General features: G+C 40.3%; 1 protein-coding gene across 4 annotated transcripts in view; it reads right to left on the bottom strand.

Annotated features, from left to right (window-relative positions):
- Positions 1-1214: 1214 nt before the first annotated feature.
- BCAS1 (brain enriched myelin associated protein 1) overlaps positions 1215-15790 on the bottom strand; it is a 57118-nt gene continuing 42542 nt past the window's right edge. For 2 of the 4 annotated variants that reach the window (XM_034433029.3, XM_034433030.3), the window contains 6 exons: positions 15216-15251; positions 14711-14935; positions 9412-9570; positions 8527-8589; positions 4969-5223; positions 1215-1475 (listed from right to left, as the gene is read on the bottom strand). In XM_034433029.3, coding sequence (XP_034288920.2) covers positions 1401-1475; positions 4969-5223; positions 8527-8589; positions 9412-9570; positions 14711-14935; positions 15216-15251 — 813 coding nt within the window. In that variant the 3' untranslated portion in view covers positions 1215-1400. The remainder of the gene's footprint in view (positions 1476-4968; positions 5224-8526; positions 8590-9411; positions 9571-14710; positions 14936-15215; positions 15252-15790) is intronic. The other 2 variants (XM_034433031.3, XM_087889090.1) reach the window with 2 other exon arrangements.

The raw sequence follows: 15790 nt of genomic DNA, 5'->3' as shown, positions 1-15790 counted from the left end.
AAGTGCTAAATGGACCACAGGATCTACAATTAGATGTCCTAAGATGATCCTCTCTTAAAACAAGGACATTTGAAGAAAATTGGGATAGAGTTACATTTCATGGAGTTTGGGTAGGCATGGAGGAGAAATGCATTTTCTTCAATTTTAAAAATACAAACATACGGTATGCAGGTCACTTTTTCTGAGTTGTTTCTTCTGCATCACTATCCACACTTTGCACAATCCCGTGACATGATTTGCAGCTAAAAAGATGCACAGATATTTGCATACAATGCAGCAAAGTATAGGAAATATCAGTGCCTAAATGAAGCCCATTATGAACTCAGGATAGTAACACATATATATTAGAAATGCATAATGCATATACATTTGTAGGCAGGCTTTTTCCAGTTTTTTTTTAAATTTTGTTTTTGTTTTTTTTTTGGATTCAGAAAAAAGAATGAAACAAATCTTAACCCATTCCCCCATACTGGTAATGTCTATCCGCTTTTGGGTTTTGATAAATCTACCAGATGTCCTGGATGCTGAACTCCCTTTAAATCTTAGTGCCCTTGTAAGCTTTTGTTATTTTTTTTTTAACCTTTAAGAGAATATGTTCCGCAATTGGTAGTCTCTCAAAGCATATATTAGCATTCAGGGCAGCAAGTAGGTTTGATAGTGTTTAATTTGGATCATAGCCCAGGCTGCACCCCTACCATTCCATTGTATTGCTATGGGTTAGAACAGGGGTCGGCAACCCGTGGCTCTGGAGCCGCATGTGGCTCTTTCATCCCTCTGTTGCGGTTCCTTGCCTCTGGTTTACAATTTTATAGGGCTTTCAGTTAGGACAGGTAGAGGAAAAATGACGCTGCGCCAGGAGGAGACTCTATGGTGGGGGAAGCAGACTTCCGGTTGGCTCCAGAATTGAACGGGGAGGCTTCCGGTTAGGACCTTTGTGGCTCTTTGAGTATTTAAGGTTGCCGACCCCTGGGTTAGAAAAAGGAATGTCAGGTAACTAAACCAATTAGATGCTGCCTTTTTGAATGCATGCCCAATGAGAACACTGGAGTAGATCAATCTACCTCGTGGTCATCCCATGGAAGGTATCATGATCATTGCAGCAGGAAAGAAAATATATGTGGTGATTCAACAGACTGAACTGCAGTGAGGGTGGGCGAAGCAGTGGGAGAAGCAGTGGGTGGATGGTAGTAGAAACAGACAACCAACAAAACATCTTACTTGGAATGACCTTGGATTTGTATATCAGCCCCTAGTTTGTTACAGCCGCGAAAAGAAGGGAAGGAAAGATTGGGGCGGGGGGCGGGGGATAAATAATACCAATCATTTCTTTTTTCTTTCTGTCCTGAAAGGAGAAAAAGTAACGGTGATCCAGTGATTCTTCAGAGACTTCCAGTTGTTAATTATTTGGGTTTCACGATAGACATGATAGACACAGGATCTGTTTGTACCCCAGCATCTGACATCCGTTTGGGACTCTGGAGAAAAGGGAGAGAAACATGTAAACATTGTTGAAGATGCTCAAGAAATTATGTTTTTATACATTTCTCCAGTGGTAGGATTCAATTTTTTTTACCACCGGTTCTGTGGGCATGGCTTAGTGGGCGTGGCAAGCTTGGTGGGCGTGGCTTGGTGGGCATGGCAGGGGAAGGATATTGTAAAATATCCATTCCCTCCCCACTCCAGGGGAAGGTTACTGCAAAATCCCCATTTCCTCCCGATCAGCTGGGACTCAGGAGGCAGAGAATAGATGGGGGCGGGGCCAGTCAGAGGTGGTATTTACCGGTTCTCCAAACTACTCAAAATTTCCGCTACAAGTTCTCCAGAACCGGTCAGAACCTGCTGAATACCACCTCTGTATTTCTTTCTTTAGTGGGCTATTTTCTTTAGCCATATGATGGAGGAGTCTACATCCAGAATTGTGTGCACATTTTACTGTACAAACAAACAAACTTACTGCCATTATGAGGCAAATTCCATGTGAGAAAAAGCTGCAACATACAACATATGTATATTGGCGTCATGAGTCGCACATTTGCATGACGTTTTACGGTAATTTATTTTGTTCTGAGTGAGAAGGAACAAAGATTATGAAGCTTGTCACTCAGACCAGTGAACCCTTTTGAGGTGTTTGTCATGGTCAGAAGTAAGTCAAGATGGCAGCCATTTTAATACAATCAAAAAGCTAGCAGTTTTTTTTTAATGTGCATCACAACATAACAACCCCCCCCCCTTTCAATCAAAATCTTTGGATTGTTAAGAGTTGGCTTTAATTCAGCATGTATAAGGACTGGGAACTTTTTAAAAAGATAATATTCTGTCAGTAATTACATTTCCTGCACTGTTTCTGCATTTCTGTATATAATCTCATGTATCGTATTTAAAACATCAAGATGTAATATATTTCTTGATTGTGGAAGCACCTCAGAATCTTTGCTCAATCATATCACATTATTCATCAAAACAATTATCTCCTGCCTTATTTTTCTTTTCTTTCCTACGTGCTATAAGGCTTTGCATATGCAGAGATACAGGAAGAGGTTGACTTGGTTGACTCTGTGGTTCTAACTTATTACTGTTTTGAATAATATTAATGTTAAATGTTAACTAATATTAACATTTCACTTTACTTCTTTAAGAAAAAAACGAAATAAAACTAATGGTTTTTAAAACTTACAAATCCATTTAAAACTAATGGATTACTAATAGCTCCCAAAGGTTTCTGGGATATTCACATGCTATTTGTAAGTTTCCCATCTGGCAGGACATTGGACAAAATTCATTGATAATGGTTCTAGTGTAGTTCTCCTTTTAATGTCATCTTGCGCCTCCTATTTGAAATAAATATATAAATGCATAGACTCTATGCCATAGAGCTTGGCCCGAGGAGTCTGAAAAACATACATAAGAAAAGAGGAGCAGATAAAAATAGGATGAAATTGTTGAACCCAAGTTCTACAATGTGCAGTTGAGTCACAACTCCGGGGATGTAGTTTGCTGCAGCAGAAATTCCAGGAATACAAAAAAATCATCTTTTTCTTCTGGGGACAGAAATGGACTCAGTTGACACATTTAACTGATTACTAGCAATTTCTGGGAGTTGCATATTGAAACCCAAACAAATCACTTAGGTTGGCTTCACACACAAAGACTGAGTACAGTAAGGATGAAACAAACTAGAATTAGCATTTTGTGGAAATGAATCTGCTAGGTGTTTAGCAGCATCTTTAAAGCACAGGTAAAATATCTTTATCAGAAGATAATACCTTCCCCTAATAAGCTCAATCAGGTAACACTCTAGTGTGCAAATGGACCATCATGATCAACTTCCAGGGTGGTATATATGTATGTGTGTGTGTGTCTATATCTATATCCAGTGGTGGGATTCAACCAGTTCGCACCACTTCGGGAGAACCGGTTGTTAACTTTATGAGCAGTTTGGTGAACTGGTTGTTGGAAGAAATCATTAGGGCAGAGAACCGTTTGTTAAATTATTTGAATCCCATCACTATCACTATCACTATCACTATCTATCTATCTATCTATCTATCTATCTATCTATCTATCTATCTATCTACCTACCTACCTACCTACCTACCTACCTACCTACCTACCTATCTATACATATACTTGTATGTTTGTGTGTGTGTATATATATATATATAATCAAGATATCAGTCTATCTTGATTATTAGATTCTATATTTCATAACTGACCATAAGGATCCTGCAAAAGTAAAAGTTAGAAAATCTTTTCCCCATATTCAGATTCAAATGCAATAAAATATCCAATGAAGAAAGAAATGACAATGAATAATACTCTAATTTGATATGAAGCACTAAACTAAGCCTTTAATTTAAACTGCAATGTGATATGAGAAAAGAGATATATAGTTCTTTAATTCAAGGCATGACTTTGGAAAGAGATTTCTGGGCCTCAAAAAAAAAAAAAAAGGCAATTAAGCTGATTTCTCTGATTGCTTAGCCATAACCCAAATGGAAAACCACTTATTGAATAAAAATCCAGATTGAGCCATTTTTAAATTGCAGAATAACTTTTTCACAATCTAGTACTCTCGGGTGTCAAACTGGCAGCTGCAGGCCAGAATGCATCATGCGCAGGCCATGCCCAGTCCAGCCCAACCCAGCTCCACGAAGGGAAAAAAGTCATGATACCTGCCCCCCCCCTTTTTTTTAGTTTTTTAGCTTTTAATTTGTCAATGGGTTTTAATTCGAATTGTTTTAAATTTGGACCAAAGTATGTAATTCTTTTAATAATTTTAAATTTTGTATTGGTATGTGTTTTAGTTCTGGCTATGCACCGCCCTGAGTCCACTAGGAGAAGGGTGGTATACAAATTTTAAAATAACAAAAATAACAAATGTGATGGCAACATGACGCACGAGTTTGACACCTGTGTTCTAGATGGACTTAGACATCAACTCCCAGAATCCCTGCCAGTTTTCAGATGCGCTAGTAGGGAATTCTGGGAGCTGGTCCCAATAGAATTAGAGGGCACCAGGTTGGCCAAAGATTCCACTTCATCTGAGTCCCAAAGCAATCCAGAATGAAGAATTTGGTACTCATTTGGTCTTATAGCTCTCCTTTTGGTAATCTCGGAAGGGCCAGATCTCCCGCCAGCTTGGTGCCCCTTCCCTTCAAATCATTACTCTCCCATTCAGTGGTGGGTTTCTACCGGTTTGCCCCGGTTTGGGCGAACTGGTAGCGGCAGCAACAGGAGGCTCCGCCCACCCTCCCAGACGTCATCATGAATGCTCTACGCATGCACAGAAGATTCGCATGTGCAGAAGTTCCAAAACGGTAGCAAAGGTAAGTGAAACCCACTACTGCTCCCATTCATGCTTAGGAAAATAATGAAGGTGCAGGAGCTATTCTCCTCTCCTCAAGAACGTTTTCTTTGAGGAAGTACTGGCTAAGCAGGGTTTACTAAGGGAAGATGAAGGTAACCTACAAGGCCCTTGAAAAACGCTCCGAGGGTCTGTCGCTTCTCCATTCGCTTGAGAGGGCTTTGTTGTGCTGCATCCTCTCCATTCTGAAGGGAGTCTATCTCGGCTGCTTCTTCTTGTCCGGACTCTTGTGGATCCTTGGTTTTCTGGGAGATCTCTTGCGACTTGTTTAGGTTGTCCGTGGAATTCTTGCGGCTCCCTTTGCTTGCAGAATCTCGAGTCTCAGCCTGGGTCAAAGGTCTGTCTGTGAAGTCCAGGGTCTAGAGCAGTTTCAAACAGGGTTACTTGGTCGGTGGGTTTAAAAGAAGAAATGGGGCAGCTTGATTTGCAAAGGGAAAGCCCAAAGGAGGAACAATTTGTTTCCTTGGGAGACCATGAGTTGCAATCTTACACCCGATAAAGGTAAAGGCTATATGTGCTAGTTGTTCCCGACTCTAGGAGGTGGTGCTCATCTCCGTTTCAAAGCCGAAGAGCCAACTCTGTCCGAAGACATCTCCCTGGTCATGTGGCTGGCATGACTAAACGCCAAAGGTGCACAGAATGCTGTTACCTTCCCACCAAAGGTGGTCCCTATTTTTCTACTTGCATTTTTTACGTGCTTTCGAACTGCTAGTTTGGCAGAAGCCGGGACAAGTAACGGGAGCTCACCCTGTTATGCGGCACTAGGGATTCGAACTCCTGAACTGCCGACCTTTCGATCGACAAACTCAGTGTCTTAGCCACTGAGCCACCACGTCCCTTACACCCAATATGCAGGACTTAAATGCCAGTAGTGGGCTTGGTTCAGGGGTGTCCATACAGTACATTCAAAAAAGTAAAGGTGTCGGACAATTTAAGCAAGTATATGTTAATAAATACTATAAATCAGTTGGAACACAAAGAATGGAGAAATCAAAAACCAAATACCTATCTATATTATTTTTGGTCCTCCCTCCCTCCTTCTTTCCTTCTTTCTTCCCTTCCAAAAAGTAGTGGTGATTTTGGCAGTAACCCCAAAGATTTATACATTTTCCCATACCATAAAAAACAACTTCCGGTATGCCACCAGGGTAATCTTCTTGACATTTTTTTTAAAACCATACCCTGATGAGACCCCTGACACAGGGAAGACCAGTAACAGTAACAGAGTTAGAAGGGACCTTGGAGGTCATCTAGTCCAACCCCCTGCTCACAGGAGACCTGTACTAGGGATTTGAACCGCCGAACTGCCGACCTTTCTGATTGACAAGCTCATGTTTTAGCCACCTAGTTAGGTTTAGTCCCCTTGTACAGCAAACATAATCTGTCACATAAGTGATCTTCTGTAATCCTGTGTTTATGTGAATAAAAACAACATCACTGGTTTTCTGAAATATCTCCCCCGGCCCTTCCCTTATTTCTGGATTTTTATATTTATTTTCTTTAAGGATAAAAAAAAAAGGGGGGGGGGAAGCTGTTTGTCCTAGAGTTAGGAGCAAATAACTCTTCTGGCACTGGCATATGCTGTGTCAGCATTCCTCCCTTCCAACTTGTATCACCTTTTTACAGCAAAGGTAGGCCGGTATATTAGTGCCCTCCAGGATTTTAACATACACAAGCTCCAACCAACAAAGCCAGTGGCAAGGAAGGTATATCCCAGGGCTGTCAAACTCCCAGCCCGCAGGCCGGATGCGTCACACACTGTCCATGCCCCCGCCCAGTTTAGCAAGGGGGGAGGGAATTCTGATACGTCACCTGATGCTGCCATGACAACGTGCGTTTGACACCCCTGGTGTATCCAGAGTATCCCAAAGCATATTATTTCTAATATTGCTTGGGTTGGTATTTATCTCCGTGATTTCAAAAGTCAATACAAGGTTTGATAGAATATAATCTATTGAAATCGTTAGATATAAAGGAATTCAGAGCTGATCTTTGGAAATGTACAGGAAACACAGAAGGAAGGAAGGAAGGAAGGAAGGAAGGAAGGAAGGAAGGAAGGAAGGAAGAAAGGAAGGGAGGGAGGGAGGGTTAGCCAAGTAGGAGGGATCTGGAAAAGAGACCACACAGTCCAAAGATGAAAAGAAATGTGAGGGGAAAAAATATCAAAATAACCCTTCCTTGATGTTATAATTATTATTGTTATGTAAGAAGAAATATATATTCCTGTATTTTCCCACCCCGGAATTTATTATTTTCTTTGTTGGGGAAAGGATTTACCGTATTCAGACAAGGAAAATAATTAGTGTTTGCACACTGCACAGAGTCACTCTGAGAGTGAGATGGGTGGTACCTAAATTTGGTAAATAAATAAATAAATATTTGTTTTTTTACCGGAAGAGCTAAGAACCTAAGAGGTAAAGCTAGAAACGGGGTCTGTCTACGTTGTACAGGGAGTTAAATGGACTTTCCTAATTTTAGTCAAAGGAGCCTGTAAAATTCTGCATGGAACCACAAATGGAGAAAAGATCCATTTCATTTACTTTATTGTACTTTATTGTTTTTGCAAAGACAACACAAGTACAAGAGAGCGTGTTTCAGACAAAGGAAGGAAAAAAAAGAACAGGCTACAGTACAGATAAAGAACAAGGTACAAAATGGCACTGTTGATAATGGCTGCAGTTTCAAATTACAAAGTACAAAGTATTTAATATTCATCCATCGCCTTTTGTATTTGGAAGTCTGGAATAAGGAACTAACTAAACACCCAAAACAACACATTCTTTTAAACTGGCTCATTGAGGAAAAGTAGGGTAATAACCAGGCATGTGCTAAAGACTGCAAAACAAAAATGATGCAAGGGCATCAGATGACAACTTTGTTTTTAAAGGTTCTACATTTAATTAACTTAGACTCCGTGCTCTGGTCTGCAGCCTCTATTTTCAAAATAGTTGGAATTGCAGAGCCAATTTCTAGCCTGAACAACCAGGCTTAATTTAACCTTCCTTAACTGGGCTGAAAATACTAGGAGTCACAATCCAACATTTCTGAAGAATATGAGGTAGAGGAGGATGGGAATCAGTGGTGGGTTGTATAGAACCAGTAATAAAACTGGCGGGAGGCTCCGCCCACTGACCCCAACATCATCAGAATGCTTTTGCGCATGCGCAGAAGAGCGCGCACACGAGTAAAGCTCGCACGCGCAGCCCCATTGCGAACTGGTAGTAAAGGTAAGTAGAACCCACCCATGATGGGAATGCTGCATCTTTTCAATAATAATGATAAGGCTATTGCTCAACCAATGTTTTTCAACCATGGCAACTTTAAGATAAATGCACGTTGGCTGGGGAATGCTGGTAATTGAGTCCACCCATCTTTAAAGTTGCCAAGATTGTGAAACACTACCCAAAAATGGTTTAACTATTATATTAATGCCATTTTTCTTCATTTTAGCTTCAGTTTTGAATTGAGTGGTTTTCAAAAGAATTTAAAACCAACAGTGCCACTTTCAGTGCAAAAAGTATTAGGAATCAAAGGCAGAAGGAAATACATAAAGTTGTATATCAAATATAATACTCAAGGATCATGTACGTTCTCATTAAATCCCAGAAGAAGAGTTCAGTTGAACCATCACCAAAGGAAAACTGAATGATCCATCCACTTACTTGGTGATCAGGTGCTGACCCATTTATTTCAGGAGGAGTTACCCCTGTGTCACTCCTGACTGACTAAAATAACAAAGGATTATATGAAGTTTTTCCTACAATGATTATAAATGATTGTACACAGGAGTTTAACTGAGCCTTCCAGTTTCAGGACTTAGGAACACAATGACCAAAAAAAAAAAAAAAAAAAAAAAAAGCATGTTATTTCTTTTCTCATAGGAATGTCCTCTAGGGAACCTTTAGCCAAGCTTGGGAGTGTCCTGTGAACGTCCATTTAGAATAAATATATGGTCTACCACACCATTTGTCATACCTTTTTATGTCTTTCTTATATAGTCTATCAATTGTTCCCTCAGAAACGATTTGTTTCAGTGTGTCAGGTTTTAGACTAGGACTTGTTAGTAGACCACAGAACTCCTGACACTTCACTCTTAGTTGACTTTTCAACTTGAGTTGGCAGGAAAATCTCAGAGGTGACATGGTTAGATTAGAATCTTTATTATATATGAAATAATTCATGTGGTAAAAGCCCTTTACTCAGGAGCATATCTGCTGGAGAGTCATTAAAATTCTGCCTACTATCAAATGTTATAGATGAACTATACAGATATACTGTGAGGTGGACTTATGGGCAACTTTTAACATTCCTTTTATATTCCTTACTAGCCATTTTGTGGAATGGAGGCCCAAATTTGGGTTCACTGTTGGTCTAGTAAAATGATCATCCATCCATGCAATCTGATGAACCCAACCCAACATAGGGCTGTTACGAAAACTTTTTAATTAGCTGTCCCATCATATTTACTATTAATTAAACTTTAAGATGTGTGACTTCTCAATGATTGTAATACAGCTGGCATACAAATCCAGGAATATCGGTCTTACCAGTTTAAAGAATTTTCTCAAATTGGTTTTGGTAGGTCTCTCCTCTCCTTTGGACTTGGTTTCTGCAATTTCCTGGCTCCTTCTTTCATCTTTCACTGGCACTTCTGGAGATGCTTCAATTCTCTCGGTGTTTATCACCTCTATGTCATCTGTGGGGGTCTGCAATGATTCAAAAGAAGTGTTATCAAGGATGTGTGAATTCATCCAAGACATTTAGATCAGTCAAGATAAAATTCAGAAGACCTTCTCTCAGTGAGGCTGAAGAAGCAAACTAGGTGTTCTGCTTCAAGAGGAAGCAAATTCATTGATTCCAAGGCTCACACCTCAAAAATCAAAACTACTAATTTCAGAGTCCCTGATGCAATCAGGCACTTGGGACTGAGTAGAGTAGAGTAGAGTAGAGTAGAGTAGAGTAGAGTAGAGTAGAATAGAATAGAATAGAATAGAATAGAATAGAATAGAATAGAATAGAATAGAATAGAATAGAATAGAATAGAATTCTTTATTGGCCAAGTGTGATTGGACACACAAGGAATTTGTCTTGGTGTATACGCTCTTGGTGTACATAAAAAGACAAGATACATTCATCAAGAATCATAAGGGACAACACTTAATGATAGTCATAGGGAAACAGTCAATATAAGGATACCAGCAACAAGGTTACAGTCATACAGTCATAAGTGGGAGGAGATGGGTGATAGGAACTATGAGAAGATTAATAGTAATGCAAACTTAGTAACTAGTTTGACAATGTTGAGCAAATTATTTGTTTAGCAGAGTGATGGCATTCAGGGAAAAAAACTGTTCTTGTGTCTAGTTGTTGTGGTGTGCAGTGCTCTATAGCATTGTTTTGAAGGTAGGAGTTGAAACAGTTTATGTCCAGGATGTGAGAGGTCTGTAAATATTTTCACAACCCTCTAATGAAGAAAGTAAAATAGATACATCCTTAATAATGTCCATTTATACCAGTGGTGGATTGCCCCCGGTTCACACCGGTTCTATAGAACCGGTAGTAAAACCGGCGGGAGACTCCGCCCACCGACCCCGACATCATCAGAATGCTTCTGCACATGTGCGGCCCCATTGCGAACTGGTAGTAAAGGTAAGTAGAACCCACCCCTGATTTATACTAATTGACAGTGGGCAGAAACATTTCTTTGACATTTAGGGCTGCATAGCATCATGCACCTCTTCTGCACGTTCTTTTGCCTGCAATCCAGAAGTGATATTTTAAAATTAGGAGAAAACTCTTAGAATGGAATCAGAGGTTTTTTTGCAGGCAGCCACTTGTCCTTATGATTATATCATAAGATTCAGCAAGTCATTGTCTCTGGATATTTTTATATTCCAGGAGTTACTGATTTTTTTCCCATTAAAAAAAATTAAACTGGACCCTATGCTCCACATACACACCCCTTCAGACTGAATTTTAGTGTAACACGTCTAACCCAATGTTATTGCAAACAAGATTCAGATTCAGATGGACACCAGGAACTGTTCTACAGTTATGCTTTACAATAAAGTTATGCTTTATTGATTAGCATTAGTTTTATATAATGTTAAAAGTTTTAAACCACTTGGAGAAGTATAAATGAATTTGAGAAGCAAGGTAGAATGCTTAATAAGAATAAAGATTAAATAGTATAAAGGTAGACTGAGATAGTGATCTTTATCCATATGAGAGAAGGAGAAGAGAAGAAGGAAGAGACATTGTGAAAAATGTTGGCTACTGTCAAAATTAGTGCTCTGATATTAGATTTCTCTCTTCGCTTTCATTAGTTTAATAAACATTACCATGAATTTGGCAATGTTATACCCTAGAGCAGTGATGGTGAACCTATGGCAGAGGTGGCACGCAGTGCCTTCTCTGTGGGCAAGCGAGCTGTCACCCCAGCTCAGCTCTGCTGTGCATGCGTGCGCACCTCCCACTGGTGAGCTAGTCTTCGGGTCTCTTTGGGGGGGTGCATGCAGGGGGCGTGTGTGCATGTGTGGGGTGGGGCACATGCAGGGGGCTGTGTGTGCAGCGTGGGGGGTGGAGTGCATGCAGGGGGCCACGTGTGCATGCGTGGGGGCAGGGCGCATGCGTAGGGGGGCCACACATGCATTGCATTTTGGGGGTTCAGGTGCATGCACTTTGGGCACTCAGTCCTGAAAAGGTTAGCCATCACTGCCCTAGAGGCTATGTCATATTGTGCAGTCCATATTGGGGATTAATTTAAGTACCTGTGAGTTGTGTGTATGAGGTAATGGTGTTACCAATAAAGGACAATATTTATAGCTCAGGATTGAAATGAGGGGTCTTCGATGCTTTCTGAGCTTGACTGTTTTCTTGCAGACGTCTCATTACTCAAACTAAGTAATGTCATCAGTGCTAGATTCTATGATGTTCTTCCACTTTTTCATTTAAGAGTTATCAACAGAAATTTAGCTGATACTTTTGTTAATAAAAAAAAATAGTCCTAATTAAACTGGTTGAGAAAAGTGGTAGAGTTAAAAGCAGCAGAGTTAATTTAATTAAAATTATAATTTAGTAAATTAGCGATTTTAAAGAAAACCGGAACACTTATCACTCATGATAATTAACTCATGATAATTATCTCATTATGTTATCATTGTGTCTGTTGCTAAAGTCTGTTTTTATTCTTTTCTATGCAGTGCAGTATAATAATCCTGTAATACCATCTGATGACAGAAGAAACCACAATGTCAAATATAATCCAAGATTATATCAATGCTTACACGCGGCTAATAATGAAAACACATTTATCGCATTAAAATATGATCCCACTGAAAGCAAACCTTTTATTTTTTAAAAAATAACCAGCTTCTCTCTCACACTATCACTTTAGCAGCTATATTTCTAATATTTCTCACAGTAACTCCATCCGTACACCATTTAGAAATTTTTATTTTTTTTCTCCAAAACTGAACACATGCTCCATTAAGCAGAAGGCTTCTGTCATGATTTACTTTTAAAAATAAAGTAATGTATGGGATTCTCATGAGAATATTGTATTTATTTTTTCCTGTCTTGTAATGTTCACTCAGCGGGTTTAATGTTACTGGTGATACAGCTATATCCTGGGAGGGATCTTTGTGATCAAAGAAAATGAGAGATATTCAGGAAATCGTTTGCTTTGAGTTCATGCTTGACTTGAAATCCATTCATTGTGAGCTGTAGTTTGGCAGGATGGGGCACAAATGTTGGTGTTATAATGTCCATGGCTTAGAAGTCGCTGTAGATACCCTTGAGTAGATGCTGCGGATTTCTGACATTAGAGTGCAATTGCTGGACTTCAGCCTCCAGATCCAGATTATTATTTTTTTGCTCCATCTTTTTATGCAAATAGTCATCACAATTCCAGAAATCACCTAGGTCAGTAGTGTCAAACTGGATTTCTTTGAGGGCCAGATCAGCGTTGTAGTTCTCCCCCGTGGGCTGCCTGGGGGTGGGGAGGGGGAGAGATGGGACAGATGCCTCCTGCAGCACTCTGCCGGCCAAAATGGGGCATTGGGGGGGGCTACACTCAGCCCTCCTGTGTCCCATTTTTGGCCTGGACAGCCTCCTGAAGCACTCTGCTGGCCAAAAGGGGGCAGGGGTGCACCCTGTTTTGGCTGGCAAAGTGCTATAGGAGGCCATCCAGGCCAAAAATGGGGCATGGGAGGGCCACACGTGGCCCCCCTGCACCCCGTTTTGGCTGCCAGAGGCACCGCGGGCTGGTCCTTTGCTATTTCCAGGCCAGCTCCGTGGGGCACATTTAAGCACCACACGAGCCGGATCCTGGCCCATGGGCCTTGAGTTTGACACCCCTGACCTAGGCAGTCATAGTGTATCCATTCTACAGACATGTCTAGGCTAGCAAAAGCATGATTGCTAGACTTTATTCTTAGATGTGGCTGTTGATTGCATGTTCTCACTTTTCCATCAAACATGCAAGGAGATGACCAGGACTGTTTTCAAAGATCTCTGTGGCTTCATTTCTGATAGGATCTCCTGCTTGAGTAGGGGTCTGGACTAGAAGACCACAAGATCCCTTCCAGCTCTGTTCTGATTGAGTGATTCCTCTAAGCTACACTGAATTTATGTCAAACCCAGGATTTCCTCACACTGCCTTCACACTGAACCACAGTGGGAATAATACATGAGCAGCCTGCTTAGGTAACTTCTGGAAACGTGATGGCTTCCTGGCTGGAATTGCATAAGAAGCATTAATTACCTTTCTTGAAAAGGCATCTTTGTTTAAATAAAAACGTAGTCGTAAAAAATATTCCCAGCAACTCATGGAAACTAACCAAACATCAATTGACAAATTAAATAGGAATAAAACAACAACAAAACTACTAATCAATTTAATTGTTCTTATATCATCTTATTTACAAACTCTATCACAGAACTTTGTTTTCAGACAATGCCAACAGCCTATTTGGCTGAAATATTCTGTATAAGGGATTACCAATTGCATACAGTTTATATATTTGTGATCATTTATAGGTGGAAGATCTCTGATCCTTATTACATTATATCAGGATTCCAAAGCTAGATTGATTCTGCCTTTGTTAACTCAACTAAATCAGTTCAGCATAGAAGAGAGAATCTATTTCCTGCTGACTAAGGTAGATGAACAAAATGAGTTGTGTTGTTTCCAGTGGCCACGAGGAAGATACGGATGTAGACGTTAACAGTACTGTTAATTTTAGGGGGTTTGAATTGAATTGATATAGTAATTTTATATGAGTTTTGCCAAAAACCTATGGTTGCAAATAAATGCACTACCAATAATATTTGTAACTTCCAAGTGAGTGACTCTAGAATCCAAACCAGGGATGAAATGCTCCCGGTTTGGACCGGATCGCCCGATCCAGTAGCGATGGTGGTGGGTGGTTTGGAGAACCAGTAGCAAAAATCCCTGCACCTCCCCCCGCCCATGCCCAGCTGAGCCGTACGATCATCAGAGGCTGGTTTTTTTACTTTTAAAAGCATTTTTTCTACAACCTCTTCAGCTGAAAAAATACTTTTAAAAGTAAAAAAAAAGCCTCTGATGATCATGCGGCTCAGCTAGGATCATCAGAGGCTTTTAAAAGCATTTTTTCTACAACCTCTTCGGCCGAAGATCGCCTCTGGCGATCCCAACTGAGTTGCCTGATTGTCAGAGTCTTTTAAAAGCATTTTTAAAATGCTTTTAAAAGTTAAAAAAAAAAAGTTGGCCATGCCCACCCAGTCACATTACCCCCCCCACCAAGCCACGCCCACAGAACCGGTAGTAACAAATTTTAGATTTCACCCCTGATCCAAACATACCTTTTTCCAAAAGAATTTACTTAGAGGTGTGGGAGTAGAAGAAGATCTTTCCTTGGTTATCTCCTTGGGAGCTTCATTGGTGACAACCACAACTGCTGGGGCTGGTTGTTGTACTGGAGCTTCTGGAGGTATGACAATTGGCTTCACTGCTGGAATTTCCTGAGCTGGAGGCACGTTTGTTTCCGGTTTTGTAACAGGGACAACGGGGACAGGCTGTTCGGTTGGCTAGAAACAAAATAAATCAAAAAATTGTTCCGGAGAAGATGATGTTCAAAGACCATCAATGGAAAAACACATTTGGCTACAGTAGAAGACAAAAGAACCTCAGAAAAACATGGCACACTGGCATCTTTTATTCCAGCACCCTCACACATTCATCTTTATCCATTAGAGGATTACATGAGGCAGGTGATGAAAATAATGTAGTCATCAATATGGGCGATCAAAAACTATAGAAATACTGTACGCAAATGGAAAACTCAGAGTTGTCTGTGTTGTTACTCACCTTGGTATTTGCTGTTTGTGGAACATCTTTTTTTGCCTAAAACAATGTAAAAAACACAAACACAAAGAGAAATCATGTGGGCATTTTCATTCTCTAAGAATAGAATTGGCTGTAATGATATTTAAGGATGTGTGGGGGGGATCCAGGCACTGCACAGGGTTTGACATGGTGAAGCCATTATAAAAAAGAGTTTGCTGGGTATATTTTCAGCATTTCTCTGACCTTCTAAAATGTTGAGCTGTGTGTCCTAAAATGTCACAGGGGACGAACTGGAGTATAAAACTGAAAACACAATGTAGCTAAACCATCTTGGAATGAAGGGTGGAGAAAGTTCCTAAGGAATTTTTCTTCGGTAATCTTATGCACCCGCAAGATTGGAAAGACAAGTCAGAAAAATGGAAGGACTTCATATAATGAATCCTTTCCCAGTCTGGATGGCCTGCAGATAGGTATGTCCTTCAATCCCCAGAACTGTCTATGGAGATTCTCAGTTATCCAAGTCATGGTTGTCCCAAAGGTGCTTTTTTTCAAGAGGCAACTGGAATTTCTTGGTTTTCTTTGAAGACATTTTGCTT

This window comes from Pantherophis guttatus, chromosome 3, assembly GCF_059756535.1.
Source record: "Pantherophis guttatus breed Tessera chromosome 3, ASM5975653v1, whole genome shotgun sequence".
Classification (NCBI taxonomy): Eukaryota; Metazoa; Chordata; class Lepidosauria; order Squamata; family Colubridae; genus Pantherophis; species Pantherophis guttatus.
Note: the sequence above shows the minus strand (reverse complement) of the source record. Positions and strands in the feature narration are given on the sequence as shown.